This window comes from Solanum lycopersicum, chromosome 11 (assembly GCF_036512215.1).
Source record: "Solanum lycopersicum chromosome 11, SLM_r2.1".
NCBI classification, from domain to species: domain Eukaryota; kingdom Viridiplantae; phylum Streptophyta; class Magnoliopsida; order Solanales; family Solanaceae; genus Solanum; species Solanum lycopersicum.
This window is the reverse complement of record NC_090810.1, coordinates 54,556,005-54,572,776: the sequence shown is the minus strand read 5'-3', so window position 1 is coordinate 54,572,776 and position 16,772 is coordinate 54,556,005. Positions and strand designations below refer to the sequence as shown.

General features: G+C 33.4%; 1 protein-coding gene across 1 annotated transcript; it reads right to left on the bottom strand.

Annotated features, from left to right (window-relative positions):
- Positions 1–412: 412 nt before the first annotated feature.
- Positions 413–5,774, bottom strand: LOC101256249 (uncharacterized). The gene is made up of 3 exons (XM_069291174.1): positions 5,468–5,774; positions 1,276–1,408; positions 413–846 (listed from the first exon to the last, which is right to left on the bottom strand). Exons 1-3 carry the CDS (start codon positions 5,626–5,628, stop codon positions 790–792), a joined length of 351 nt encoding a protein of 116 aa, XP_069147275.1. The 5' UTR covers positions 5,629–5,774; the 3' UTR covers positions 413–789.
- Positions 5,775–16,772: the final 10,998 nt, after the last annotated feature.

Sequence of the window (16,772 nt, the reverse complement as noted above, 5' to 3'; positions counted from 1 at the left end):
TACATAATAATATGATAAATTTATAAAAGTAAAGATTAATTAATTCTAGTCAATAAGAAGGTTACTCATTTGTTTGCAATATATTATCTTGGATATTATTGTAACATATTTATTTATTTATAAGAAAAATTGAGTTGTTTCATTTGAGTTTTAAAACATTTTTTATAACAAATACATAGTTCTTTTTTCTTTTATTTCTTAACTTAAATTTAATTTTTTTTTAATGATGTTCAAATGTTGTTTCAAGTAATATCATAATATGAAGTCATGAGATGAAATTGAAGTTTTGTTTCGACATACAAATGAAATCTTATATTGTACATTTTTTCATAAACATAAGAATCTCATGAGTTGTAAAATTATTAAAAATAACTTTGATTATTCATTCAATTTTATCAAATAAAATAAAAGATTATAAAATTGCATAATAAATTATTGCAAAGCTATTTTGTTCTCCACTTAAGTAATTGATTCATCTAACTTTAATTAATCAAACTTTAATATAATTTTTTCATATCATACGTACAATCTCCTCACATTGAACTTGCATTTTTCGATCAGAATGATATTGTACCCGTATATCTCTCAATCTATTAAGTTTTTATTAAGGGTCGTCTCTTGCTGTAAACCATTGGTAGATTAATGAGTAATCACTATCTCCTCTATCTTCTTGTGCTTTACCTCCATGAAAAAGAGGTCAAATTTCTCTTTATGCAAAACTTGTGTCAAGCATCCAGTTTCCCTTTGTAATACAAGTCGCAATCTGCAAGCAGTCGTCTCAAAGAAGTCTTAGGAGGGTTCATAAAGACCCAACATATGCCCATCCACACACCTCAATGCAGCAACCTACGCGAACCATATACAGTATGCGATAGTCAGCTTTCATGGACATAAATGATGGGGAGAAACTGATGCTGATTGCACAGCAAAATTCCGAATCAATATGTAAAAAACAAGCATAGACCAGTAATAGATTGCCAGTCAACAACTACAAGCAAACCACATAAATATGAACCATTCCACAGAGAGAAGCACATCAAAGTTCAAATTTTATGCTAGTTGAAAGCAGAATTTGCTATCACTTTCTCGGCTAAAAAGGGAAGAAGGAAAAAAATAGAATGCCTAATTGGTGAAAAAGAAATCACAGTTAGCAGCTAGAGAAAATAGTTCTGATTATTCAATAATGATTGTTAGTGCACAATAACAGTGATACTAATGCTTAAAACTTGAAAGAAATAATAAAGTAGAATAGCAACCTTATAAAATTTTGGTTACCTTTCCATGGATTTCATATTTGATAGGACCATCCAACTCAGCCCCTAAAGCCATTAGCTTGGTTACCGAATTGTTTATATCACCAACTGTAAAGGATAGGAGGGATGAATATCCCTTCTGCACAACAATGTCGCTGTAAAACTAAAAGTTAGCAGTTAACCAGTTGTATGATGTTCAATAACAAGAAAAAAAAATCAAAACAGAAAAAAGTGACCGATTGATACGAAGTGATTTTACTCAGTAAGCGAAGACAGACAATTATCATAGTTAATGTATGAGTTTGAGCTGCAGACTAGAACTTGAAGTAATAGCTGGAACATTGTGACTGTAACTGCATAAAGTTTTGATAAAAGAACAAAGTTCATAGGGTCATCACACAAATCTCGGTTCCTGAGAACTAATTAAGAGACAGATAATTGGATAAAGGAGCAATGGCTAATATAGCAGCAGAATGTACAGTAAGCAAAGGATATCAAACTAGGCTACCATATATCTGAATGCAAACTAAACAAACTAAGCTTAAGGCATATCCAGGACTGTGAAGGTGACTCAGTAAGGGCTGAGGATTATCATAACTTGACCTTATCTTGACAAGTACAAACTCTACCAAACGATAAATCATCCTTACACACACTGAACTGGCATTTGTACATATAGTAGATGGTTCATAGTTGCATTAGAAGGGCTGGAATGTTCTAACACTTGAGCGCGTATGGATGTGATTAAAACTTAGATCTCCCTAGACTTTCTGAACACTCACTACATCTTAAGAATCTGATCCATGATGTGTCTTCTGTCTGGTATCCCACTTCCAGCATTAGTATCAGCTACTCCAAATAAGCTTGAGTGAGCTGATTTGCATCATTTTCTACAATTGATTTGAGGGCTAGTCATGTCATTAATCATTCTAATGCATGTGTTGAAACCCTTTGTATTACTAAAACATGAAAATCCATGATATTAGTAATAGTAATACACACCTCACTACACAGTAGAGTGTATAGCTAATGCAACCATTAGTTATACATAGGCTAAAAAGTTCACCAAATAAGGTACTAATAATACACAAAGTTAATGCATGCATTATTTTTTCTACTAAAATCTACCAAACGACCTCTAATTATCTTGTCAGAGTTGCACAATGTCTAATTCCTCAATAGAACACCAGAATAATGTCAGATTGGTAATATGATGGTATATGCTACTCCGGAAGGAGCTTCAATGAGTACCTGTTGACATCACTAAGAAATGATTGGAACCCAAGCTTGACATAATTTACAATGTCTAGTCCAAAATTTGACATTCCTCCTCACAAACAAATTTCCTGCCAGAATCATTCCTTCATATGTCATTCAAGTTCATATGCCTGATACATTGCCATGGAATGGAGCTCCTGATGGTAGATTCACGGTCAGAAAAGGTTATCTATTTCTCTCCGGTAATAGTTCTTTAAACTCTTCCTGGCCTTGGAAAAGAATCTGGATAAGTGCAGTCCCCCTCCAAGGTCATCTATTTCACTTGGTCGGTAACAAGAGAAGCTGTCCTAACGTAGTGCAATCTGCAAAAAAGAGGTCCAATAATGCGCTTTGCAAATGTCAGGTAGAAGACTCAACCATCTTCCTCATTGATCATTCATCTCCCAATTATGGCAACTTTTCTCTGACGTCCTAGGCCTTAAAATGGACAATGCCCTATTCTACCTTTAGTTTTTTGTCATGCTAACACATAAAAGGTCTAGGAAATGCATCAATCAGATTATGGAATGCGACTCCAGCAGCTATCTGGTGGACAATCTGGAAGGAAAGAAACACTAGAATCTTTGAGAACAAGAAAGAATATGTGTCCATAGTTAAATTCAGATGTATTTTCTTACTCTCTTTTCGGTACAACATGGCTACATTTAATGTCGTAGGAGCCATGTTAGCTTTTTTAGCACATAACAAAACCTGTAGTGTTGTTGTTTTGTACATTTTCGTCCGCACTTACTTTTTTTGGGATTCCCACCCGGTGTCTGGTACCCGCATTGGAGCCCAACAATTCCTGACCACTTACTTGATTTATCTATATATTTATCTTTTACTGATCAAAAAAGAAGAAGGAAAAATTAGCTTAGCACATGTAACTCACTATGATGTTAAAAGGTAAAAGATTTTCTAATCCAATCAACTATAACTAATGAAATACCTCTTTTTGAAAAGATATTAACCAATGATCTAAAAGGGCATGGATGCCACTAGCAAATTATTAGCGCATTAGTATTAGGTAGCAAAGTGAGAATTTGAATCCAAATAATTAATGTAACTTCTTTAAGCACCCTACTTCCTATTAAAAAGATTATGAGAGGAGCAAGTTCTCAAAGCCACGAAGTATGAATTACACTACAAAATTAGTATAAGCATGCTGAACTGTCCAACTCCCAATACCAAAATGAGAATCTCGATACATCTTGAGACCCAATTAAATATTTATGGCATAAGTGGATTGTTAAAGCAGCTCAACCCACTGTGAGCTGAGTATTCAAAATAAAATTACCTAGGGGAAAAACACATATAAAACCTCACGCCCTGAAAAGATGACAATATGAATTCTAGAAAACCACCAACTGTAAGTAACAATCGAAATTTTGTTCCAGATAACTTAAATACCAACCAAAAAAAACAAAGATAAGAACACAATCAACTACCTTGAGCACCCTCAAACTACTTTTTAGATGGACATCCAACAAGGGAAAGACCTCTACAGATGCATCGAGAACATACTCATAGTCCCTGAAATTCAAGAAATGATTGGGAGCAACTAGAGTTTCTCATATGACCTTTCCTGTTACATCACCCATCAGCAGCCACCCAAAGAAATACTCCCAATGTCCCAAGATGTTTGGCACATATGATAAATGTAATTTTGTACCAAATATGTTCCAAGAAGGTGCTATTGTAGTACACGGAAGTTTTGTTGATTGTATAGGTCGATGGAGTTCATACCTCAGACAAAGAAATAAAGTCAGTAATTATTTTCTTCTTACACCGCAAGAATGACTCTTAAGACATATGTTCTTTCTTCACACTAAAGCATCTATTATTTCTCTCAAGCCAAATACTCCAAAATATGCATACAGGAACTGTTCCTCAAAGCTGCCTTCTAACTCTTAGAGTGCGTTCAATATGAAGGAAAATGGCTTTCATGGAAAATATTTTCGAAAAGTTCACTAGAAAAATAAATAGGTTTCTTACATATTTTCTTTTATTTGGTACGTAAGCAAAAAATCCTATTCTAAAAGCATTTGTACACAATCTAGACAAATACTACAAGAGATGGGACGGTGGGATGTTGCCGGCTCGGATAAAGATGAAGTATGTTGGAGGGTGGCGGAGGACACAATTAATGTAGATGCCACTTGTGGTACATGTTTTCCATACTTCCAATAGGGAAGTCATTTTTCCAACTGTTTTGGAGGATGGTGGGGATGTAGCCGGTGGGATAAAGATGAAGTGTGTTGGAGGGTGGGGAGGCCACAATTACTGTGGATGCCACTTGTGATACATGTTTCCTTACTTCCACAAGGGAAGTCATTTTCCTCATTATTAAGGAGTGTTTTCCTTGAGAAAATTTTGACCAACCGAACATAGAAAAATTAAAAAGCATTTTCCCTCCATACCTAAAGCACCCTAAGAAATGAACTGTCCATTCCAACTGCTTCCCGAAATTCAAACTAAGTGAGCTTTGATGAAAAAAAAATTTAAAATGTATATTTTCACCAATTCGATATGAGGCGAAATGAGAACTATAGTTGTCCAAAACCACTCTTCCATTACAACACAGTAAATTACCCAATGACAGAACCCAAAATGAGGACAATATAACATGTTAATCAACAAACAGTCAACTGCTTGAAAGTAGAGAAACACTAAAAGATCCTAACTTTTAAACCCAAAGAATGACAACTTCAACACATCTTTCTGAATAATAACATTTTTGGATGAGTATTCAAGCACAATTAGCAAGGGAAAGAACACATTTTAATGAATAAAAAGGCTGAAAATCTATAAATAAAAACACTAAATTTCATTTATAAGCACAGTAAACTACCTAACCCCATAACCCAAACTGTGAAATTTAACACATTTTCATCCAGAATAAACTGATTAGATGATAAATCAAGACATTTAGCAAGATAGAGAGAGAGAGAGAATACGTTGATGAATGCATGAGAGCAAGTTTAAGAGGCCCAGATTGGAGCTCAGCCCATCTATGGGTACAGACATTAATGGTGAAATCCAAGCCCTCTGAGTAAAATCTTGCTGCTTTTGGTACGTCCTTGTGGAGCTGTAACACCCATCTGAATGATGCCGCCATTTTCAACCCCCCAAAAGAGAGACAAAACACACTGTTTTGTAATTTATTTCAACTCGGGTCGGGTCGGGTTGAAATGACCCGCTAAGTTAACCCATTTTTGCAATATGGACCCCAACGTAGTGAATGTTTGAGAACATGACCAGAAAGAGTCGAGTATACGCAAGCTTAGACGTTTAAGTTTGTCGAAAGTTAATATTTTTGGTTTCTTAAATATTCGTAAAATTGGATTCGGCTTTTTTTCATTTTTTTCTCTCTATTTTTCCTGAGTTTCTATTTGGATTAATGATACGTGTCATAGGTTAAAATAAATGGTAAAGATTTAATTTTTCAAAGTTAATCTATAACCATGATTTAGTTAATAAATACATTATATATCAAATATTAAAATTATTATAATCTCACAATCTTAGTAACATATTATCTTGTCCATAAATATAGAAAAGAAAAGTTTTCTTCCTTTTTTTCGTAGGATCTTTTTTTTCTTCATTTATTTAATAATTTTATTGTAATCTTTTGTTAAAAGCATATTAATCCGTGATTAATAAATTACCTAGAGATAATCAAATCATTTTAACAAACTAATTTTAATTTCATTATAAGATTACAAATACGGTGATACCAGTACATATGATAGTTAAATTATAGTTTCTATACTTCTATTCAGTTAATTAGATAAAAAGATTATTTAAAAGAAAATTTAAAAAAATCTTACGTATAAAAGAAATTTAGGAAGAGAATTTTTTCCCTATATTTATGGACAAGATAATATGTTGCTAAGATAGTTATATTATAATAATTATCAATATTTAATATATAATGTATTTATTAATTAAATTATGGTTAGAGATTTATTTTGAAAATTAAATCTTAATCATTTATTTTAATCTATGCCATGTTTCACTAATCCAAATAAAAACTTAAAAAAAATGGAAAAAAAAAGAAATTAAGAGAAGTCGAATCCCGTAAAATTTTACTTTTTTAGATTTGATGTAACTAGGAGGTGATTATTGCACCTCAAATTTAGAGATACAATTTTCATAGTTTGTGTTATTTTAATTTAGAGAAAAGACATACAGACACCATCAAAGTTGTTCCGTATTTGCATAAAGACACCTTAACTTTTAAAGTGTCCTATTACCCCACAGAACTAATTAATTTCTTTGTAAATGGGCCATTTTGACCCATTTTCTCGTCTATGTAGTGGCGCGAGTTGCTCAAATCCCTGTTCGACCTGACCCGACCCGACCCGACCCTATTCTTTAAAGAGAAGTCATCTTCTCCATTTCTTTTCTTCTCTATTTTGCTTGCACCTTCAAGAAATTTTCATTAATTTTTCTTCATTCGGATTTTTTTTTTATTCAGCTATGGAGTTAGGTGACAACAAAATTTTGAATGTAGGATTGCTATTAGTTGCAATCCTTTTGGTAGCAAAACTCAGACCTAAATAACTCATATGCTAACTTAGAACAAAACTCATGGATAACACTTTCTTGCACATTGCAAGAAAAGTTACTGCAGATTCAATTGACAACAATTCCTCCATTAACCATTTTCTTGTTCATAATGTTCCATTGACCAACTTGTGGCAGACAAGAGCTTTCATAGCTTGGAAGTGTTTACTTTGAATTTATTGAACAAGAAAATCACATTCTTCATTGATCCAGAAGTTTCTCGCCAATAGTGGTGTCTTATTTTCTTAGAGAAGATGATGAAGTGGTCAAACAAAGAGTATCAACATTGATTTTGCTATGGAAAAAACTATGAAATTGAAAAATTAGGGCTAACAATAATTATTTTGGGTTTAAATTTGGGGAAGATGACAAAAATTGATAAAATAATTAATAATAAAGAATAATAATGACACATGGCACCTTTAAACTGGTCCATGGTAGTAAAAATAATGGATGACGCGCCTCAAGTGCGTGGTAACAACTCACACTACGAAATGGGTCAAAATGGTCCATTTACAAAGAAATTAAATAGTTCTGTGGGGTAATAGGACACTTTAAAAGTTAAGGTGTCTTTATGCAAATACGGAACAACTTTGATGGTGTCTGTATGTCTTTTCTCTTTAATTTATTTCAAAATTTTATGGATTTTTTTAGTTGTGATTTTTGCATTTTTTTAATTATTTTATTTTGTGGTGCGACTTTGTGTTGCATTTTGATAAAGACTTTTTTGATATTTAAAAATAAATCTTTTTTTCATTATTTCTATCAAATTTAAGAGGCATAAATTGTTAAATATTTGATAAAAATGGAAGGTGGTAGAAAATTTTTTTTAAAACTTAGCTAATGAAAATTATTGTTATAAAATTATAGAATAAGAAGAAGAAACTAGAGAAAAAAAAAAGAGAAGACTTGTTATTTCTCTTGATGAATAAATTTACAATGAAGAGAAGCACTCTATTTATAAGAGAAATCTAACTTGATCCCCAAGTAGGACTCTTTATCCATATCCTAAAAAGGACTCCACATGATAGACATTCACTATAATACAAATACTTTATAACACTCCCCCTGAATGTCTAATTCATAGATGAAGTGCCTCGTCAAAAACCTTACTAAAAAAAACTTTAAGAAAAGAAAAACTCTAGTAAAGGAAAAGAGTACACATATCTATTAATATGCATCTAGGTTGCCTCATTAAAAACCTTACAAGGAAAACTCAGTGGGACAAAACCTCGTAAGGGAAAAAGAGTACAATGAGTATTAACTCCCCCTAATGAGAACATCAATCCAAAGACTTGAATCTTCGCATTCCAAGCTTGTGCACCATCTTCTTGAAAGTTGCAGTTGGTAGAGACTTGGTGAATAGATCAGCCACATTGTCACTTGAACAAATCTGTTGTACATTTATATCACCATTCTTTTGAAGTTCATGTGTATAAATAAAGATATGGTGAAATGTGCTTTGTTCTATCTCCTTTTATGAATCCTCCCTTAAGTTGTGCTATGCATAATGCATTATCTTCATATAAAGTGGTGGGTACTTTATCACATTTCAAACCACATTTCTCTCGAGTGAGATGTATCATAGACCTTAACCACACACATTCTCTACTTGCTTCATGAATAGCTATTATTTCAGCATGATTAGATGAAGTGGCTACAATAGACTGCTTTGTAGATCTCCAAGATATGGCAGTCCCCCCACATATAAACACATAGCCTGTTTGGGATCGAGCTTTGTGTGGATTAGATAAATATCCTGCATCAGCATAACCAACAAGATTTGGGCTACAATTAATAGAATAAAATAAGCCCATATCAGTATTAGCAAGATACATTAGTGCACCAATTGCACTAAGATATGGTACTTCAGAACCAAGAATTTCTTCATCCTTTTCTTGAGGTCGGAATGGATCCTTATTACATCAAGTGAACGAACAACCATCGGAGTACTTAATGGATGCGCTTCATCCATACAGAATCTTTTCAACACTTTTTCTGTGTAGGCAGATTGATGAACAAAAATACCATTTGTCAAATGCTCAATTTGTAAATCAAGACATAATTTTGTCCTTCCCAGATCTTTCATTTCAAATTCGTTCTTTAAATAATCAATTGCCTTTTGAAGCTCTATTGGATTTTCAATAAGATTTATGTCATCAACATAAACAGCAAGTACAATAAATTTCGATATTATTTTATTTATAAAGACACATGGACAAAGTGCATCATTTGTTTACCTTCCTTAATTGAACACTCACTAAGACGGTTATACCACATGCGCCCAGATTGCTTTAAATCATATAATGATCTTTGCAACCTAATTGAATACATTTATCGAGATTTTGAATTACATGATTTAGGCATCGCAAATCCTTTAGGAATTTTCATGTATATTTCATTATCAAGTGATCCATAAAGGTAGGCTGTAACCACATCCATCAAATGCATCTCAAGTTGCTCATGGAGTGTGAAACTAATGAGATAACGCAATGTTATTGCATCCATAACGGGTGAGTATGTCTCTTCATAATCGACGTCAGGCCTTTGAGAAAATCCTTGTGCCACAAGACGTGCTTTATACCTTTGTATTTCATTTTTCTCATTTCTTTTTCGCACAAAAATTCATTTGTAACCAACAGGTTTAATACCATTAGGTGTTTGAACTATAGGTCCAAAAACTTCACGCTTGACAAGTGAATTCAACTCTGATTGAATCGCTTCTTACCATTTTGGCCAATCATTTCGTTATCGACATTCTATAACAGATTGAGGTTCATGATCCTCATTATCTTGCATGATATATGTTGCAACATTATATGTAAAGACATAATCAACCACTATTTCTGATCGATTCATATTAGTTTCAACATCTCTTAAATTTATGGATAGTTCATTATTTTGTTGAGTTTCAAGTTCATTGATTCTTTCATGAATATCAGACTTATGCAAATTTTGAACTTCTATATGAGATTCTTTTATAGTGTCATCTTGACATTTAATCTTTATTTTTCTAGGATTTTGATCCTTAGACCCCAATGGTCTACCACGCTTTAGGTGTGTTTTTGACTCATTAGCTATGACACTAGTGGATGGTCCTTTAGGAACATCAATTCGAACTGGGACATTCTCTGCAGGAATATGTGATTTAGTAATCCTTTTCAAATCTGTAAATGCGTTTGGCATTTGATTTGCAATTTTCTGCAGATGAATAATCTTTTGTACTTCTTGTTCTCAAGGAGAAGATATGGATCAAGATGAGACAATGATAAATTTTTCCACAAAATTTCTCGTTTTATTTCACTATTCTCTCCCCTTAATTTTGGGAAAACTGTCTCATCAAACCGACAATCTGCAAATCTAGCAGTAAACATGTCTCCAGTCAATGGTTCAAGATAACGGATAATGGAGGGTGACTCAAACCCAACATATATTCCTAACCTTCTTTGAGAGCCCATCTTAGTGCAGTTGGGTGGTGCCACAGGCACATGTACAGCACTTTCAAAAATTCTTAGATGAGATATATTAGGTTCTTGACCCATAACCTATTGCAATGGAGAAACCTTATGATAACTTGTCAGTCTGAGACGAATAAGTGTTGCAACATGTAAAATTGCATGTCCCCACACAGAAGTGGGCAACTTAGTTTTCATAAGCAATGGTCTTGCTATTAATTGCAAACATTTAATTAATATCTCAGCGAGACCATTCTGAGTATGAACATGAACAACGGAGTGTTCAACTCTTATCCCAATTGCTAAACAATAATCATTAAATGATTGGGATGAAAACTCTGCAGCATTATCAAGACGAATGAAATTAATCTGATTATTAGGAAAGTGTGTCCTTAACCTTATTATTTGTGCCAATAATTTTGCAAATGCGAAGTTACGAGATGACAATAGGCACACAAGAGACCATCTAGAAGAAGCATCTATTAGAACCATAAAATATCTAAATGACCCACTAGGTGGATGAATAGGTCCACAAATATCCCCATATATACGTTCCAAGAACGCAAGGGACTCAATTTTAACTTTCATTGGTGATGGTCTCACAATTAACTTGCCATGACAACAAGCAGTATAAGAAAATTCATCATTTAAAAGAACTTTTAGGTCTTTTAGTGGATATCCGTTCGAATTTTCTATAATTCGTCTCATCATTGTTGACCCAGGATGTCCTAGAGGATCATGTCAAAGTACAAATGTATTGGAATCAGTAAACTTCTTATTAACTATAAAATGTGCCTCAATTGCACTAATTTTTGTCCAATACAAGCCAGAAGATAAAGCATGGAACTTTTCTATAACACATGTCTGCCCAGAGACATTCTTGGTGATACCAAGATATTCAAGATTTATTTCATCCATTGATTGAATATGATAACCATTTTCACCGACATCTTTAAAACTCAACAAGTTTCTCTAAGATTTTGGAGTAAACATAGCATTATTAATGATGAGTTTAGTTCCCTTGGGCAAAATTACAATGGCTCTTCCAAAACCCTCAATCATATTAGTACTACCAAAAATTGTAGTAACATTTATTTTGCCAATACTTAAATGAGAAAAATATTTTCTATTTTTGAATATCGTATGTGTTGTACCAGAATCAATCAAACAAATATATTCATATTTCGATAATATATTCTTAGAATTATCCATATCTTCACATGAAATGACATACACAGAATAAATTTATATTAAATATTAGTGCTATCAAAACGGTACAATATATTCAAAGGAATAAATTAATAATGAAATATTAGAAATTGAGCCTTAATTTATTGCTTCCTCTAAGTCAAAAACGAGTTGTTAGGAAAATAAAATAAAATTATTATTTAATCCTAGTTAATAACAGACTGCATGCTTTTAACATTAAATCAAATTAAAGACCTGATAAAATACAAACACATGATAAATCCTAGTTAATATCAGAATTTATGTTTTTAACATTAGACCATGTTAAAGACCTAATATAATACAAACACGTGATAAAGTTTAGTATTTGACTAACTCTATCATATTAGAATCATATAAATAAATCAATGAAAAATATATATTATTTAATTAAGATTTAAGGAACAAGCTAATGAACAACTAAACTAATTTAAAATACTAATACTCATGCAAACAACTATCATTACATGAAATTTATTAATAAATACTACCAAAAAAAATGTCACTCTTCAATGTTCACAGAACCATCACCAATTAAATGATCTATTTTTCTTTCAAGATGTGCGAAGAAATCTGCTACATCAGGTGTGTGATATCAACTTGATTTTTCAGAGATAAAATTAATTTTTCTCTTTCTTCTTTAGTGATTCTTGATAAAACTCAACCAAGTGTTTGGGAGTACGACAATCACGTGCATAATGACCTCTTCCACCACATCGAAAACAACCTTCCCTAGTTGTTTCACGTTTCTCATCCTTTCTTTTTTCCTTTTTATTTGATGAATGATTAATGTCAGGAATAGAATTACGTTCTTGACCATAATTACAAACATGTCCATGTACACGTCCACGACCACGTCCACGATCACGATTAGGACCGCGACCTTTTCCACGCCTAGCATGGTGGGCGTACGCCTCATTCACTTCAGGAAGTGGTTCAGATCCAGTAGGTCGATTCTCATGATTTTTCAATTATAAATCATTATTTTGCTCGGCCACAAGAAGATAAGAAATTAGTTCAGAATACTTTTTGAAACCTTTCTCTCGATATTGTTGCTGCAAGAGCACATTCGAGGCACGGAAAGTGGAGAACGTTTTTTCCATCATATCAATCTCACTAATCGTTTCTCCACGTAATTTCAATTGAGAAGTGATTCTGAACATGGCAGAATTGTACTCATGTATAGACTTAAAGTCTTGTAGTCTTAGATGCATCCAATCATATCGTGCCTTTGAATGTATGACCATCTTCAAGTGGTCAAATCTTTCTTTTTAGGTTTTTCCACAAAAAAAGTGGATCGTTAACTGTCAGATATTCGATTTTCAGAATCTCGTCAAGATGATGACGCAAGAATATCATTGCTCGTGCACAGTTTTGATTTGATGTCTTATTTTCTTCTTTTATGGTGTATCCAAGACCCATTGCATCAAGGTGGATTTCAGCATCCAACACCCATGAGAGGTAGTTCCTACCCGAACTTTGAAGGGCAGTGAACTCTAGTATTGTAAGATTGGCCATTAAAATTAAAAATAAAAGAATAAATAATACATTTATTAATTCTTCAAATCTAACCTTCACTTTTGAGAAATTAGAGTATCGTGCTGATAACGTGTTATAAAACTATAGAATAAGAAGAAGAAACTAGAGAGAAAAGAAGAGAAGACTTTTTATTTCTCTTGATGAATGAATTTACAATGAAGAGGAGCACTCTATTTATAGGAGAAATCTAACTTGGTCCCCAAGTAGGACTTTCTAACCATATCCTAAAAAGGACTCCACATGATAGACATTCACTATAATACAAATACTTTATAACAATTATTCAGTACAAAGGATCATTTTTTCATTTTCTCTTAATAATAGTTCTCCTTATGTTTTGAGTAGAGCTATCTATATAGGCTAGTCCATCTCATTCGGGCTAATTCATACATGCTTCGATATTTTAAGGGTCAGGTCGAGCTAGCTTATTTTTGGTGTGGGCCAGAAAACGATCGGCCCAACCCACAAGTACGTGGGCTTCAACTTGCCGGGCTAGCCCACTTTTATAAAAATTATATTATTTTTAGAATTATTAAATTAAATTATATACTATAATTTTAAAATATTATCATAAATATTGAAAAATAAAATTACATGATGTTAATGTTACTACTTTTTAATCAAATCCACAAATAAAATTATCTGTATAATATTTATTAAGTTTTTTTCAAGTAAAAGATTAATATCTAAATAAAATAATAACCTAATTGTTTTGAGTTTGGACTCTCTTTAATTTTAAATTTTAATATTATATTATATTTTTAATTAATTTTTATTGGCCCACTGGCCGGCCCTACCAATATTTCTTGTCACGCACTGAGCTACCCCGAGACGCGAACAAGGAGCCTAGGACCACAAGTGATCCCAAGCTAACCTTGCTGGCATGATCATGAGCATACTAAAGATAACAAACAGTTGCGGAAGCTAAATCATAATTTAAACTGAAAAGATGGGGAATACCCATAATTTATTACTGAGATATTTGAAAACGATGAGTTTAATACAAAAGAAATATTAACTCAATACTAAGCTATTTGGGTCTCTTCGATTCTTCATTCTTGTCTTGTAAGAAGATTTAAATCTTCATACCCATTTGAATACAAACTAATTTAGGTATAAATTTCTATGTCTTATACATGTTTGTCTAATAAAGCCAATTCTTGGGGTGTGACTTAGCGAATATGGGTTAAGATTGTCGTTGGGTCTTGCTAGCTGAAAGATTAGTTGTAGTTTAATTGTGATCTTCTTTAGTAGCAAACTAACTATGTCTAAAAATAGCCTCTAAACTGGACTAGAAATACTGGGACAAGCCCCAGTTAAGTCTAGAAAAACCTGAAACTAAAAGACTAAATACTGAAAAGAAACTCATGACTATTGTCCTCGGAGAATGAGGACTCACCATTGAATCTGCTGATCTGGAGATCAGAAATCGATCTATGCGTGATCTGGATGCTGAGAACCTGAACCTACATCACGAGAATATGTAACGCATGTATGCGTCAGTACCTGAAAGGTACTGAGCATGTGCGATAGAATAAAGCTGAAATAAAACATAACTGAACAAGCACAAAAGCAAGTATAATAATCTAAACATGATATAGAGAATTCAGTGCTAACTGAATGCAACGATCAATTTATAACATGCTGAAATTGAATACTGAGTATACTGATAAATGGTCAATGCAAGAGAGTCTGACTAAGCTGTGGGAGCTACTAATAACCGATAATAAAACCACATGAGTTAAATGTGGAGTTCGATATATACGCCCCATCGAGAGGACCCAATAAACCCTGCCAAAAGTATAAAGGCATGCTGGCGTGATCACTAAACTGCTTGCCCACAAAGGGAACTTACAACCTACTTGGCTAGTAGTTTTAGGACTATTTGGGTACGCTAAACCCTAGTCCAAGTCGGTATTATGCTACTCTTATTGATTTATGTAGTTAATTGATTATGTCTGAATTTTCTGTAAATATTGAATAGCTCAAAACTGAACATGCAAACTGAAAATGCAACATTAATCTGATAATAATGCATTAAAAATTGAAGCATGTATAACTGCATAACTAAAATATCTGACCTAGCATGTGTAATTCAAGAACTAAAGAAATACAAAGCTAGGGTTCTCAAATTCATGGGATAATCTAAGTAATAACATAATATTTGGAACATACTTTAACTAAATCATGAAGTTCTGCTGAAATTCTAGGAACCCTACATTTAATCATGATAAGAGAATCAAGAACTGACTGAAAACTAGGGACCCGTGGGTGAAAGAAACCCACCGGTGAAATCCCACATACCTGGTGATTAAATTTACGAAAAAAACACTTAGGTTTCGAGTTTGGAACTGTTGGAAACTTGTTGCGTTCTTGAACTAGGGTTCTTGAGCTTTTTCTCCTCTCTTGCTTCTAATTTTCTAACTTTTTTTATTTATGATTTTGACTTAGGTAAGTTCTTGTTATGTTTCTAGGCTTAAACTGACTAAAATCTGATGATTCAAGGTCAAAAAGACGTATCTTAGGATTTAAATGAAGTGGGAAAAGATAAAAAAACCTCTGGGTGAGTTGCTATCGGACCAAACGATGACCTGGACAGACGGTCCGTCGTTCCATTGATGGTCTGTAGGTTGGGCCTGTTTGACAGGCCTTTATAGAAACGGGCATAACTATTTACTCGTAGGTTGGATTCTAGCAAGGTTGGTGGTTATGGAACGCTAATTCAATTATCTATCTTTTGGTAGGTCATGGGACACCTCATTTATTTTGTGTTGATAGTTATGATCATTTGAAGTTGACCCAACTGCATTTTCCCCCTAATTGTCTGTTATTTCTCACCTTCGGTCAGTCCTACGGACCGTAGGTCCATCTACGGACCGTATTGGTCATTCGTGGCTCTTGTTAGAGAGTGGGTGAATGGGGTGTCAATCGGTGGTCACGGACTACGGACCGTGGTCTGTCTGACCTATGCACCGTAGGTCCGTCCGTCGATCATCACTTAACCAAATTTTCCTTGCCTGAGATTTTGGGGGTTTCTGACCCCATTGACGAATGTACGGGACAGACCGTGGGTTAATCTACGGTCCGTCGATGGCCCCGTTGGTTGCACCTGCAGTCAACAGACTTATTCAGGCTTGGCTAAAAGCTCTTTTCCGAAATGAGCTCCAAAAATCATAGTCCAACCCTATTAAATCCCTGGTTAGACCAATCCATCCCAACTGGCCTAGCCCATATTGACGGCTCTAGTTTCGAGGAGAAAATTTTGAAGTATAAAATCGATTGTTTAATTTATTGAAAGTGAATGATTAGACAATATTTTTTAAAGTTCTTTAGTAACTTATGAATACTCCAAATTACTTGGTTTTTTAAACTAAACTAAATTAGAAACATATTTAAAGAAGTTAATTATGAAGAGAAAATTGCTTGAAATTTAATAATAGTATGTCATATAAAATGAAATAAGATAAAAGAA

Excerpts from the sequence above, each read along its gene's own strand:
- LOC101256249 (XM_069291174.1), bottom strand. The coding sequence starts at position 5,628 with ATGGCGGCATCATTCAGATGGGTGTTACAGCTCCACAAGGACGTACCA. Across the intron at positions 1,409-5,467 it reads GCTCTCATGCATTCATCAAC|CGACATTGTTGTGCAGAAGG; the intron begins GTATTCTCTCTC and ends TTAGTTTTACAG. Across the intron at positions 847-1,275 it reads AATATGAAATCCATGGAAAG|GTTGCTGCATTGAGGTGTGT; the intron begins GTAACCAAAATT and ends TGGTTCGCGTAG.